General features: G+C 44.5%; 1 protein-coding gene across 12 annotated transcripts in view; it reads right to left on the bottom strand.

Annotated features, from left to right (window-relative positions):
* Window positions 1-12807, bottom strand: part of CAMK2G (calcium/calmodulin dependent protein kinase II gamma) — a 119735-nt gene that overhangs the window by 47754 nt on the left and 59174 nt on the right. For all 12 annotated transcript variants that reach the window (XM_038141576.1, XM_038141578.1, XM_038141577.1 and 9 more), the window contains exons 4-5: window positions 3016-3070; window positions 2385-2450 (exon numbers count right to left, since the gene is read on the bottom strand). In XM_038141576.1, coding sequence (XP_037997504.1) covers window positions 2385-2450; window positions 3016-3070 — 121 coding nt within the window. The remainder of the gene's footprint in view (window positions 1-2384; window positions 2451-3015; window positions 3071-12807) is intronic.

The following is a 12807-nucleotide window of genomic DNA, read 5'->3' as shown; positions in this document are numbered from 1 at the left end:
AAACTTTGGGAGAGCAGCAGCCTCCCCCAGAAAATTCAGGATGACGACGCCTGGGTGCCTGCCAGTTTGCAAAGCTTTCAGAGCAGCAGCTCAAGCACTTTATATACACAATGTGCACACACACCCGCTTGCTGGGTGCCTTTTAAGTACAGATCCCACTTAAGGGGTTAGTAATCTGAAAAGCAGACTCATTCCATTAAGTGCAGCGTGCTGCACTCCCCCAGCTCACAGAAAACCCTGTCTCTGCCATTCCCACTGCTGCAAACCACAGGGACAAAAACAAGATGTTATTTACACCTGTCGCATAACAACAGCACAATCCACCCATGGGTGAGATTCCAGGTTGGAACCATCTCTTCCACTAAACGTTTACTTGGCTTACAAGGGTGAATGTGGAACGGAATAGGGATTTTGACAACTATGGCTGGGCAGTAAGCACGCAGATGTGGACAACTCAGAGAGGTCTATGTCCTCACTGTAGGATCTCTCAGACCCTTCACTGATTTCTACAAATCTCAGAGGAACAAATGTGAAATGAGTGAAATATTTGAGGAAAGGAAAAAAGGCTCCAGGAAAAGATGGCAAGAGGGTGAGGAGAGGAAGAGAAGAGGAGGTACAGCGCTGTGTATTTGCTATCCCCCGCCCTCTGGAGCTGGCAGTACGATCCTCAGGGTCGGAATCCATGAAAATCTCCCTGCTCCCAAAACAAAAATGTATAATTAGAACAGAGCTGAGTCTGAGCGAGAGAGATTTTCTGGCCAAAAATGGCAAAAGTGTGAGGTGTCCCAGGCGAGCCAAACACGGCAGATTGGCACAGACCTCGCTCTCTCAGACTGCTCTGGAATTCAGCACAGCATGGGGAGAGAAAGGGAGGAGTTTCACTCTGTCATCTTGTGGGCACTTGGAGACCTGACCAGCTGACAGTCAGAGGGCTGAGCACCCTAAGGAGGGCTCACTGAGCAACAGACAGTCCTCCTTTTCCCCTAACCCTGCCATAATTTTCCTGAGCTGTGTCAATCACTGACAGCTTTTGAGCACTGCAGGGAACAGGCACTGGCAAGAGGAACAGGGGAAGGATTGTGATTGATAACCTCAAAACTTCCCAACTTCAAGGCAGAGCGGCATGATTGACTGTGTATCCGCCTGAGATGCTGTGCCTACAGGATCTGTACACCCCACTGAAAACATCTATGGGGCTCTCAGACCTCTCTGCCAGGAGCTCCAGCAAAACTGATGAGTTCACTGGCCTTCCCAATCACCAGATGGCTCCTGGCAGAGCATGCAGGGCAGTGCCTCACTTGAAAGCCTGCAATGACCAGAAGACACACACTGTAAGTGAACCATGGGGAAAGCAAATAAGTGCCTGCAGACACCATTAGCAGTACCTAGACCAGCACCCCAGGTCATACTCTCTTTCCCTCCCTGCACTCAGAATCATTGTCCTTAAAGTACTGCCTACCAAGCTCAACCTGCCACGGTACCCACTGCTTCCTTCTTACTCCTCTCTTCTCATGGCTCCCCTGATTTCTGCTTCAGCAAGGGTTAGTATGAGATAAGAACATGACTGAGTGTTCAGTCTGCAGGGTGAAATGTCACCATTGGGCCACTCTGAGGCCATGCAAAAGCAGAGCAGGAGTGGCCTAATCCTGGCTTCGATTCCAGATGCTGCATGTCCAGCAGATGGATGGGTCAGACAGCTACTGCTGCACATAACATCCACCCTGTATAAACAGGGACATGCACATGCCACTTCAAGAAACTCACGTGTGGGAGAGAGGGGACACATTCAGGAACAGAAGGGTATAACTCTAAATCTTTTTAACATTAAAATATGAAGGTTGCTCTCTCATGTTGTGCCTTCTGTCACTGCACTGACCAGCTGACAGTCAGACAGGGCTTCCACAGAAACACAGCCTTCAAAGCCCCCTCTCCTCACTGTCCTGTAAACCATTACCTAGACACAGGCAAATTGAATAGATCTGCCCAACAGCAGCAGCACATCACTGGAAACACTGCTAGAAGAAGAAGGACAAGCAGGCAGCACCCTTGCAGCTCTCCTCTATGTTTGCTCAGTAAGGACACACTGTCACCACCCACCAAAAAGGCCAGGTAAACAAAGCTGCTAGCAACGGCTCTCCCAGCAAAGGGCACAGCATATGCAAGTGGCAGAGACAGCAACGTCTGCAGGTGGGCAAGGGCTACAACTGTACTGAGTCAGGCTGTCTGGTGACAAGTTCATGCTAATAGCAGAAAGAGGATTTGTTTTATCCAGACAAGGGGCAAGAGTGTTAAAACAAAGCCACACACAGATCAGCAGTCAGGAAACTCATTCCACTTGTACATGTACATGGAACACACATGCAATGGTCTGGAAACAGTCTTACCTGGCATCTGCTTCACTGTAGTATTCTCTAGCAACAATATCTTCAAAGAGCTCCCCCCCAGTAACCCTGGAGTGCAAAAGAACAAAGGATGTGACAGAGCCCATGCTTGTGCAGTTAAAGGATGTACGTGGCCACCCACCTGGGTCCTTTGCCAGCGCCCGCACGGGATACTGCCATACAGGGGAACCAGGGCAGAGCTCCACCACCATGGCACCAGCACTGTGATACCCACATGACTGAGCCCCTGGACTGCCTCTGCACCAGCAGTGTACAGGACACTGTTGACACACTGAGCACGAATTGCCCACACAGCTCTGCTGAGCACAGCGTATGCTGAGCTTGGGAAGAACAGCCCTCCTCCGACCCCCGTTGGGCTGCCTCAGAGACAAAAATCAGTCTCCATACACAGGATAGACATTCTTAGCCATCCCACTCTTACACCTGGTGCCAGGAGCTTTCCTGGTCTGTCCCCACCACACAGTCAATGGATTTTTGTCAAATAGGCCAGAAGTATTTACAGGTCTCAAAAGAGAAAGGGAGAATGATACTAAAGCAGGTGCTTTTTATTCCACTCTTAGTCAACCACCAATGTGCCTGCATCACTGGTGAAGCATCAGAGACAGACACTTACAGATCAAAGACGAGGTAATGGAAACCTTCTTCTGAAATACTGTCATGGAGTCGCACTGCAAAAACATAATCAAGAAGTGGAGATTTACAGAGCATGCAGCAAATATGACACTTCACAAATCAAATTCATGCACACAACCAAGTTACCCCTCAACCCACTCAGTCTATTAATTCCCCATGCCCTTTACTCTGTCTGCTCCCTTAGTGACCTATTTTCTTTGGTTATCTCAAAGGAACAGATGGGTGTCCTGCACATACATTCACCCCTCTCCAGCATCAAAACAAGCTCTGAGTATTTTTGACCTACTGTTCATTCTTCCTCTCTAATGTTTCAGTACCCTCCTTTCACATCTGCCAACTTTTTCCTACCTGCTCATATTTTGGCATCTCTTCAAATCCATTATTTCCTAAAACAAACCTTTTTTCAAGTCCTGAAACAAGCTGTCAATCCATAAATTGACTTCTGATTCTACCTGCATGTCAGTACCATTGGTCTCCTTTCTGCCATTTATCTGTAAGGCTCAACAATGTTTTCTCTTCTGTTATTTCTTTTTCCTCACTTCATTCTGACTTACACTGCAAATCCTTACCCAAAATTCAGAACCAGTTTCTTGTCTCATTTTTCTGACCTGCTTGTTTCCAAAGACATATTTGATCACATTCCACTTCTCAAAATTTTACCCACCTTCAGCTATCCCTCCTTAATTCTGCTCCTATTACCTAAATTACCTTTCATCTTTTACTGTGCCCATGTCCCAGGCTCATGATGAGCCACTGTCCCCTGATATTTTGGGATCTCTGAGGTTCTGTTCTCCTTTCCCCATGTTACACGCAGGCAATAACTATTGTATCTATGCATTCAGCACAGTGCCATTTCCTCTTGCCTGAATCAAAATCTCCATTTCTTTGACCATTCTTGGATACCTAGGCACAATTGTAACCCAAGAGGAGAAACTTCATATGGCTACAGAAACCACACTTTTTGCTTTTTTTCTCTGCTGCAGAACATCCCTCTTTTCCCTGCCAATCAGTCACAAGTTAGCAATTCTCTTTCACTCAATTCACATCCTGAATCCTAAGCCTTCACATCCTGACTGGAACAAGACGTCTTCTTCATATGACCATCTATAATCTTTGCCTATTGATTCACCCAACTAAAGCAACTAGCTGAGGCAAGTCTGGGTCTCAGTCGCTTTAGCACCTTGTAATTGAGTATTGACCAAAGCAGTGTTGGCGGTTCTCATCATTACAAGAACAATCTCATTATCCTGTTCTGTCACTTCACTGGTACCTTTGCCTCTCTTCCCTATCTTCCATTCTCTTCCACATACAGCGCAGGTGACCTTCCTTGATTTTCCTACCATCATGATTTTCTCTGTCAGTATCAAGAAGTCAGTTTGCACCTCTTATCAGTGCATGACATCAGCTACCATCATCGCTGTCTCGGGAAGGTTTCAAACTAGCTCTGGGCACATATGGAACAGCTTTTGCACATGTTGTCAGTGCTCTTCTTTACTCCTCCTTGCAACTCTCCTTTGTTCAGGCACCCTTCCATGTGCATGCAAACACATTCAAACCCACAAGAGAGGGTAGCACAGATGTGCAGAGACCACTGCCAGTACCCTTCCTCAGAGGATTTAATTCTTTCCTTGTTCTTTTTGCCTGTTTATTCCCATATATTTTCTCCCTTTTTCTAAAAGCTCTCTGACCTGGTCCCTTGGCCAGTTTCCTTTCCTTAGCATTTCTACTGCATATCTAACTGCAGGGGTTTGGGAGGAGCACTCCATCCAGAAGAATGCTGCAAACAAGCCAGGGCAGCATTCAGGTGCAACATGCTGTTCCTAATGTGTGAGAACAGACACATCACCCTGACCAACTATGTCCCATAAATCACTTACTGCAAACAAAAACTTCTTCCAAGCAAGCAGTTTTAGTTGGGTTTGTAATAACTATTGTAACACAAATTTGTGTTTACAAGAAAACTTGCCTCCTGAGCACTTGGCAGAAAGCAGTAGAGGCTGAATTACAAAAACACAAGTGAGAAGAAAGGTATTTCCTAGGAGAGAAGATTTCCATTCAAGATTGGAAACGGGATGGAAAGCAGCTGAAAAAGACACTTGGATTGCCAGTGCAGGGCAGTTTCACTCCAGTGAAAACTGCTTGAGGTGAAACCAGGACAAAAGCACATCAGCAAGAGCTGAAACCCAGAACACAGGCAAAAGTCTGCCGAGAGATGTTATGAACAGATGGAGAAACTTCAAGGAAAGCTGAATGTACTAACAAGGTCATGTTTGGAGATGCACAGTGAGCATGAAGAAGCATTCTCCTTCCTCTGGCACCTAAATGGTCACCAAGGCACTGCAAGAACCACCAAGCACAGAGGAGAGTGGCATGAGAGATATCACAATGGAGGAGTACAGCCACCAGCATGCTGAGAACAGCAGCCTTGAAAAAGACACGTGAACATGTTGGCAGGTAGAAGTGAGGAATGGTAAATGATAAACTTTGATGCAAACACTCGGACAGCAAATTACATCAGAAAATAAAACACAAATGAGCTGATTGGTGCTATTCCTTTGTCCCAAGGAAAGCAATTTTGTCAGCTACATTATGAAAAGGGAAGGAAGTAGCAATTCAGCTGGCAGAGACTGGCAGAGGCAGCAAAAAGAGCCTTCAAGGACAGTAAAACACTACTAGTGTCCTTAGGTGAGGAACCATGACAAGATGACAGAGACAGTTCATAAATACTGACGTTGTGCACCACCCTAGGGCTGCAAGCAAAAGAAGGCCTCAAAGGCAGGACACAGGTCATTAACTTAACAAGGGAGCTGCCTCCTCATAACAGCCCTCAATGATGCTGGAATAAAATCTGCCTGGGACTTCATCTGCTGAGGTAATGAAGCTCAGGGAGTAATGGTAGAATAGCAAAATCCAGAAAAGGAAGAATTACACTGGGCACCACCACCTTGCACAGGAATGATGAGTGACAGCTCAGAATAGTAGGCTTTAAGCGTGGAGCGGGACAGCAATAAGGGGAGTCAGAAAGGATCAAAATAAAAGTCTGAAAGTATCAAAACTCTCGTGACTCTCAATTCCAGCCCTAACTGCACACTGATGCAAAGAAACAAAAGCAACACCAGTAGCAGAACAGAAATAAAACCTAGTGTTCTTTCACCCTAACGTTTTGCTTCCCTATCCTCCTGCAGAGCCACAAGAGCTTTCCTGACTAGCAAGGAGTCTGCAATGGACAGACTTTGCTGACATGCGAAGTTAAAATGCCCTGTTTTCTACTACAGTACTAACATCCCTAACTAAGGGATGATTAGCTTAAAAACATGACCTGCCTTTTCCAAAACTATTCAGCTAGTCCATGAAATGGCATATATTCAGAAATAACTGAATAATAAAAAACATTTTAAAAGTTTCTGTGCCTCCTCTCCACTTTGGTGGTTCACAAATAAGATCCACATTGTGTGAGTATTCACCATGAAGAAACACAAACATAAGAAAGCATCTGATACCTTCACCATCCAGAGAGTATAGAGCCCTCTATGCTTAAAGATAACCTGTGCAAATGTCCTCCACCTGAAGGCAAAACACAGGTTCCCAAATGGCCCAGTTCCAATGGCCGAAATGCCATTTCCAAGAGCAAAACTCAAGTACTGGGCTGTCCTCTGTTTCAAACATCTTCCCATGAAAGGAGGATCCCATTTCTTCCACAGGCTGCTGCTCCTGACACACTAACAGCTCCTTTATTACCCTAAGTTCAGCTTTAACACAGTGGTTGAGCAGAGCCCACAAAAGTTGCTCATATCTGTATAACCTGTTGACAGAGGTTACAAGAGAGTGAAAAATATAATTATATGGAGACACTGGAGGGCAAAGTACTCCCAAAACCTGATTATCCATAATAAGAAAAACAGAGAAATAAAAACAAAAGCATTCACTCAATTAAACTTTTCTTCACAAATATTACAGTACTCTTTTTTTTTTCACTCATCAGGGGACCAGTGATGCATGTGTCTAGCATGGTAGGCTAGACAACTGCTCACATGACAAAAGGAGTCTCAAGCTGCAGCAAGAGGGAAATTGCACAACAGTAACAGAGTGTCTTTCAAAATACAACCAAACTAAAAAGAGATCAGTATTTGCCAAGGAAGCTCCTCTCACTCTATTCACCAGAAGATGAGGTGGATTATTTCTATTAGCTGATTCTGTTACCAAGAAGCAGCAATTCAAAACGTATTTCCTTCCTAGCCAAACCCTTTTAACACAGGGATTCTTTTAGATGTAGGAAATTAGACCCTGCCAAACCACTCACAGCTGGAGTCACCTGATGACTCTTCCCATTCAAAGATCTCTGATGGATCTACAACAATGGTTAGGTTCACAAGAACAGACAGAGAGGGGAGTAGAAAAGAAAAAAGAAGCAAGTCAGACAACACGGCACTAAATCAATTACAGGATATGGTGAAAGACTTCACCCAAAGTTTTATTTGGGAGAAAAAAAAAAAGGTCCCATCCATACAAAAAGAAAAAAGAGACTTTGTAGAGTTCACAAGCACATCTAATTTTGTAAGACTAACAAGTCTTACAGATAACTTTCGAAATAATACCTAAAAAACCACAGAGCACTAGTAAGCACTGCCACAACAAATGCTGTCCAAAGGAGCAGCATCAATTACAGACTGGTAGGTAGAAAGCTTTCCAACCAAACCAGCTGCTCCGTCAGGAGAAAGTGTGCATCACCACTTGGATGCTACTGCCAAGAAGCACATAGATTCTGGAAGGAAAAAGTGGTTTCAATATTGTGGTTTCAATACAGCATCTTGATGAAACAATGTTTTCAGCAAGCCACAAAGATAGCCTAATGGGTTTTTTAAATTATCTCCTGAATGTGAAACTGCAGTGGCACTCCACCGAGGGTCTGCTACTCAAAGCTGTCCCTCCAATTTTAAATGCACACACGTAACTGCACTGTTAAAGAGCTGTGAGACACACACAAGACACAACCTAGCTAACTGCTCTAAGCATCCTTTTCTTCCCTCAGTCTTCTCCAGCCTTATCCTATGTAAACTGATTTTACCTGTACAGGGAGTATCTCTCACAACATTGGTCTTTGGGAAAAGTAACTAACAACAGAAAAACAAAGATACCAAATGGCTCCCCTTCCTCAAAAACTCAGATCTTCAGCACACCCTGCAAGTTAGGGCAAGTTTTTTTCTCTCTTGTGCGGGCGTGTGTGTAAGGTCCAAGGCCTTAACGCAATCCAGGGCATTTGCAAAGAGCCTGATACCACACTGAATGGCTCAAGGGGACATGCTGTGGTTACTGCACCTAACAGCAGCACGGACTGGAGTTCAAGCACTTTCTAAGAACATCTGCTGTGAACATTACTTTTCCCCGCCTGCTGTCTTCAGAGTCTCACTGGAAATCTTGCCTCAAGAACAGAACTTCAAGCTGCTACTTCAAAGTGTTCCAAAACACTTGTGCACTTACCTTTTTTATTTTAGAAAGAAATAATACTGATAAGCTATTATATTAAAGAGGAAAAATTAGGCATTTTCGTGGAAAACAGCAACGCAGTAACAGTCATGCCATATGGTTTGCATTCCCTGCCTGAATAAAGTGACCCAGTACAGAGAGCCTCAGCTCTCTGATGCCTGAGTGTGATACAAACCAACTGAACATAAGAGGAAAATCTCCTTCATAACAAACTGCACCAGCCTAACAACAAATGCAAATTGCTGCTGAGTCACGCAAAGCAAGGCTCTGTGAATGCAAAAGTTGAAGTGAATAATGAAGAAATCAGAAAAGAGCTATCAAATTTTGTAAAAATCCACCCGAACTACAAGAACATAAGACATTGAAAAGCAACAGGCTTTTAACAGGTCATGTCTATAAGGCTAATTGGTATTGGAGTCACAAACACAGAATATGCCTAGCCTAGCTTTGACCCACATCTCCCTTTCACTCTGTCCAGTGTGCTGAATATTATTATCTTTTTACTCTTATGTCAAGCACAACAGGCCAGGAGGATTTATGCCTGCCATGTAAGCCCCAGGATGAACATTCCCTGTATCCCATATCCGCAGGAAATAGCAGAGCAGGGCTGTACAGGGACTTAGCCCATGGCTGGGGCAGGCAGGCTCTCGTTAACACAGGGTGATTTCAGGCAACCTGCTGCAAGTAAATACCTTAAAGCAAAGAAGTTTCCAAAGTTGCAACAAAAAGCAAGTATAGAAGCAGAATTTCACAGGACAATTCTCAGTATCTTTATGCAGCAATCAGGAAAAGGTAACATGGGATGAAATCTGCTTGCTCCTACCTATCAGTGGTCTTTGTCTGTCCTTAGGGAAAGTGTTCAAGCTACAGGTAATCTTGTCTGCAAAATCTAGGTGCTCCAAAGTGTAAAGCATTTTGATACTATGGGCACATAAAGGACAGTAGCAGCCAACTACCTCTGCACTAACACACATCGAGTGCATAATGGAATACTTAGGGCTCTCAAATTAAGTTGCCAGTGTTGCAGAGCCAATAAAAGACAATGCAGAGGTTTATGGTTGTCTCCTGGGTCACGGTAATTGCAACACAGGAACTCTTCCATGCAGCCTTAGTAGTGCAAACTCAGAAGTGCTCTGGGATCTTCTGGACTGAACCATGTTATTTAAACATCAGCCACTCATTAGGAGAAACCACAGCTTCACTTTTCAGCAACTTTCAACCAGACATCAGACATTTTCCTGTATCATGGAGAAATGGGGGAATTAAGATTCTGCAAGGGTTTATTTCAAGACATTGTGCAAACCAGAAGCAGCAGAATAAAACTGGAGGGTAAAATCTACCTGATGTCCCTTCCATGGATACTCTGCAATGTGCCAGGAGGTACTGAAACTATTACAAATACACATGGCCCGACAGACTGCAAACTGAGCACTATTGTCCATGGCAGCACAAGTGACAAGTGAACTGAGGCAGATGGCTACCACCCACACTCTCTGCTTCCCCAGCTGCTCACCAGCCTGGGCAGCCAAGACGGGAACTGTCCCACCATCTCCAAGCCTGGCTGTGTGCCAGGACACTTCCTGCACGCTTCACATCACTCAGGATGTCTGTCCCGCAAGGAGCCACCACCAACCTGTGACTGTGAGCTGGGTGCTCAGCTCCCACCCCAGCTGTTTCTCTAATTACATTAAACACACAAAATTCAGTTGCAGCTGCTCAGGCTGCTTCCAAAAGGACTCTCCTTTTAATTAAAAATTCGCTATTAAAAAGCATTAAATTGTGTAATGCAAATAATCCTCTAGAAATCATCTGTCCCAGCAGCTAATGCCCAGCTTTGTCAGAGCAGTGACCAGCAGCAGGACAGTTAGCTAACAGGACACAGCGGGCTGCTGTTCACCAGACCCTCGGAAACGTGCTCTCCTTCCCTCCTCTCCCAAATCTGACACAGCGAGGTCAGGGTATGCTGGACATATACCAGCTTGTGCAAACTCCCCAAGCACACAGCATTTTACACCTACTGCAGTTCCAAAGCTTTGGAAAGTGGTGAGAAGGAGGATTTGTTAACACTCTGCTCAGGTTCAGGCAGAACCAACCTCCTGCAGGCTCTGCAAAGAAAGGCAAGGAACAGTGCTAAGGAAGCATGAAAAGGCCCACAAGCACAGAGGTGGATCTCCTGTCCCCCTCACCATCGTTCTTACTGTAACCTTTTTAACTCTCCAGCCCTAAAAAATGGGCTAAGGTTGTGCCCAGTTGGGAAATTCCCTTATGCACAGAAATTCACAGCCTAGAAAGGGGCTGCAGGCAGAGCAGTACCTTTCCTGTTAAGAAACCTATCTTTCTGCAGAAGTAAAAAGCAAAGTAAAAAAGAAAAAAACCACACAAAGTATTTTTAAAAAACATTCCAGTGCCAACTAAATGCTATTCTTCCTTTGATTTTATAATGTCTGTATTGAAAAGCTGAAGTTCAGCACACAACACATAACATCTAGAATGCCCTACTTAAACATTAGATGAGGCAAGAGAATATTCCACAGGAATATTTCCTGCTCTCCTGATAACAGTGCAATCATGACCATCCAGAATTGTTATTAATAATTTCCTATTAGCCACACAGCAGATAAGCAAAGTACTTCTGATTACCACTAGTATTATATGAGAGCCTTTTCTAAAAACACCCAAAAATAATAACACGCCAATTCCACTGGTGTCTCAAAGTAAGCAGAGAACATCCACTTTATCAAAATTAATAAAAATACGGTAGTGGCCATGACAAATTTTAGCTCTCTCATACAATGTTCTGCATCTTGGCATTTCTGCCATCAGGGATGAATCCATGCAGGCAGGTGTTGTGCCTGCCATGCCCAAACCTTGCTGTGTGACCCTGATGCTCTCAGCTCGTGCCTCGCATTGCCAGGACAGCCAGGAGCCCTTGGCACGGCCACAGGCTCCAAAGGGCGCCTGTGCCTGCAGGATTTGACCAGAGTGCAGCCACCCCTGCTGCCATCAGGCCTTGGGCAGAGGGAGCCCAAAGGAGGCTCTCTCCATTCCTCAGTGTGGGGGGGAAGGCAGGAAGTAGGGGAGTCCTCCTCTGAGTTTTGCAGTACCTTTGAGTGCACAGAATCTGGCCCTCACCCCACTATTTATTTTTTAAGGGATTGCTTGCATACAGATAAATCTCACAGCTAAATGGATGAATAATGGAATCCAAATATGTCTTTAGTACAGACCAGAGAGACATACAGAATAAATATATCCCCTGGCAATGAAAAAATGCAATTATTACTCCATTCCCAAATTGAGATGGATTATGGAGAAATGGTTTTCTTAAAACCAGAGGAAAAGCTATAGGAAGAGGTGGCAGTGAAAGAAGAAAATATGCAGATATAAATAATAGTGAAATAATTAACTGTGATAATCAGAATGAGAAATGAAAAGGTGGACTGCCTGGGGTTTTGGAGAACATTCCATCAGGCAAACATGCATGGGCACTCATCTAAATCTCTAACAGTACAGAGACTAGAAATAACAAATGGCAACTTGCAGCTCAAAGGCTCAAAGTTTGTAGCAGGAACTCACTTCAGCTGACAGTCTGTTTGAGGGATTTTTGAGCATTTGTTGGCTGGTTGGTGTTTTTTTTTTTTTTCCTTTTGACAAGGTAGGAGGAGAGCAGGTTAAAGGTATAAGTCCAAGAATATTACTGTTTGACCTCTTAGGAAGCTCAGCAACTTGCTGTCCTCTCAGACAGCACCATGACACTTCCAAGGAAAAGCTGCTCAGTAACTGAGAGAGTCTAAAAGCATAACTCTTACTACAAGGTCTCTTTTCCCCCTACTCCACCTTCCCCGTACCATTCCCTCTGCACCAGAAACAGTCCCTCAGCAATAGAAATTGCAGGGCAGCAGATTTAAACAGCCAGCCATGCATGGGAGCATCCCACTTGGATACCACTGAGTATCCATAGGGCAGCAATCATGGCCAAAACACTGGAGAATCCTCTGCATTTTAACTATTCTTTGCACATTACATCCTTTCTGTCCCAAATGCAAAGGCAGTCTGGATGCCTGCAGCCAAATGAAAACAAGGAAATCTGCTGTTTACAGCAAAACACAGCCTACAGTTTTTTTCTTGTTCACTAAAGAAGCAATTCAAATCTCTTGTTAAGGAAAAGGTGATAGGAAAACGTTCCAAATGGCAGCAGGGGGAAATACTGATGGCTTTGTAATCAAGACTAGTATGTTAAAATGAGGAATGAAGGAACCTGAAGTTGTGGCAGATAGCACCAAGACAA

This window comes from Motacilla alba, chromosome 6 (assembly GCF_015832195.1).
Source record: "Motacilla alba alba isolate MOTALB_02 chromosome 6, Motacilla_alba_V1.0_pri, whole genome shotgun sequence".
In the NCBI taxonomy this organism is placed as follows: Eukaryota; Metazoa; Chordata; class Aves; order Passeriformes; family Motacillidae; genus Motacilla; species Motacilla alba.
Note: the sequence above shows the minus strand (reverse complement) of the source record. Positions and strands in the feature narration are given on the sequence as shown.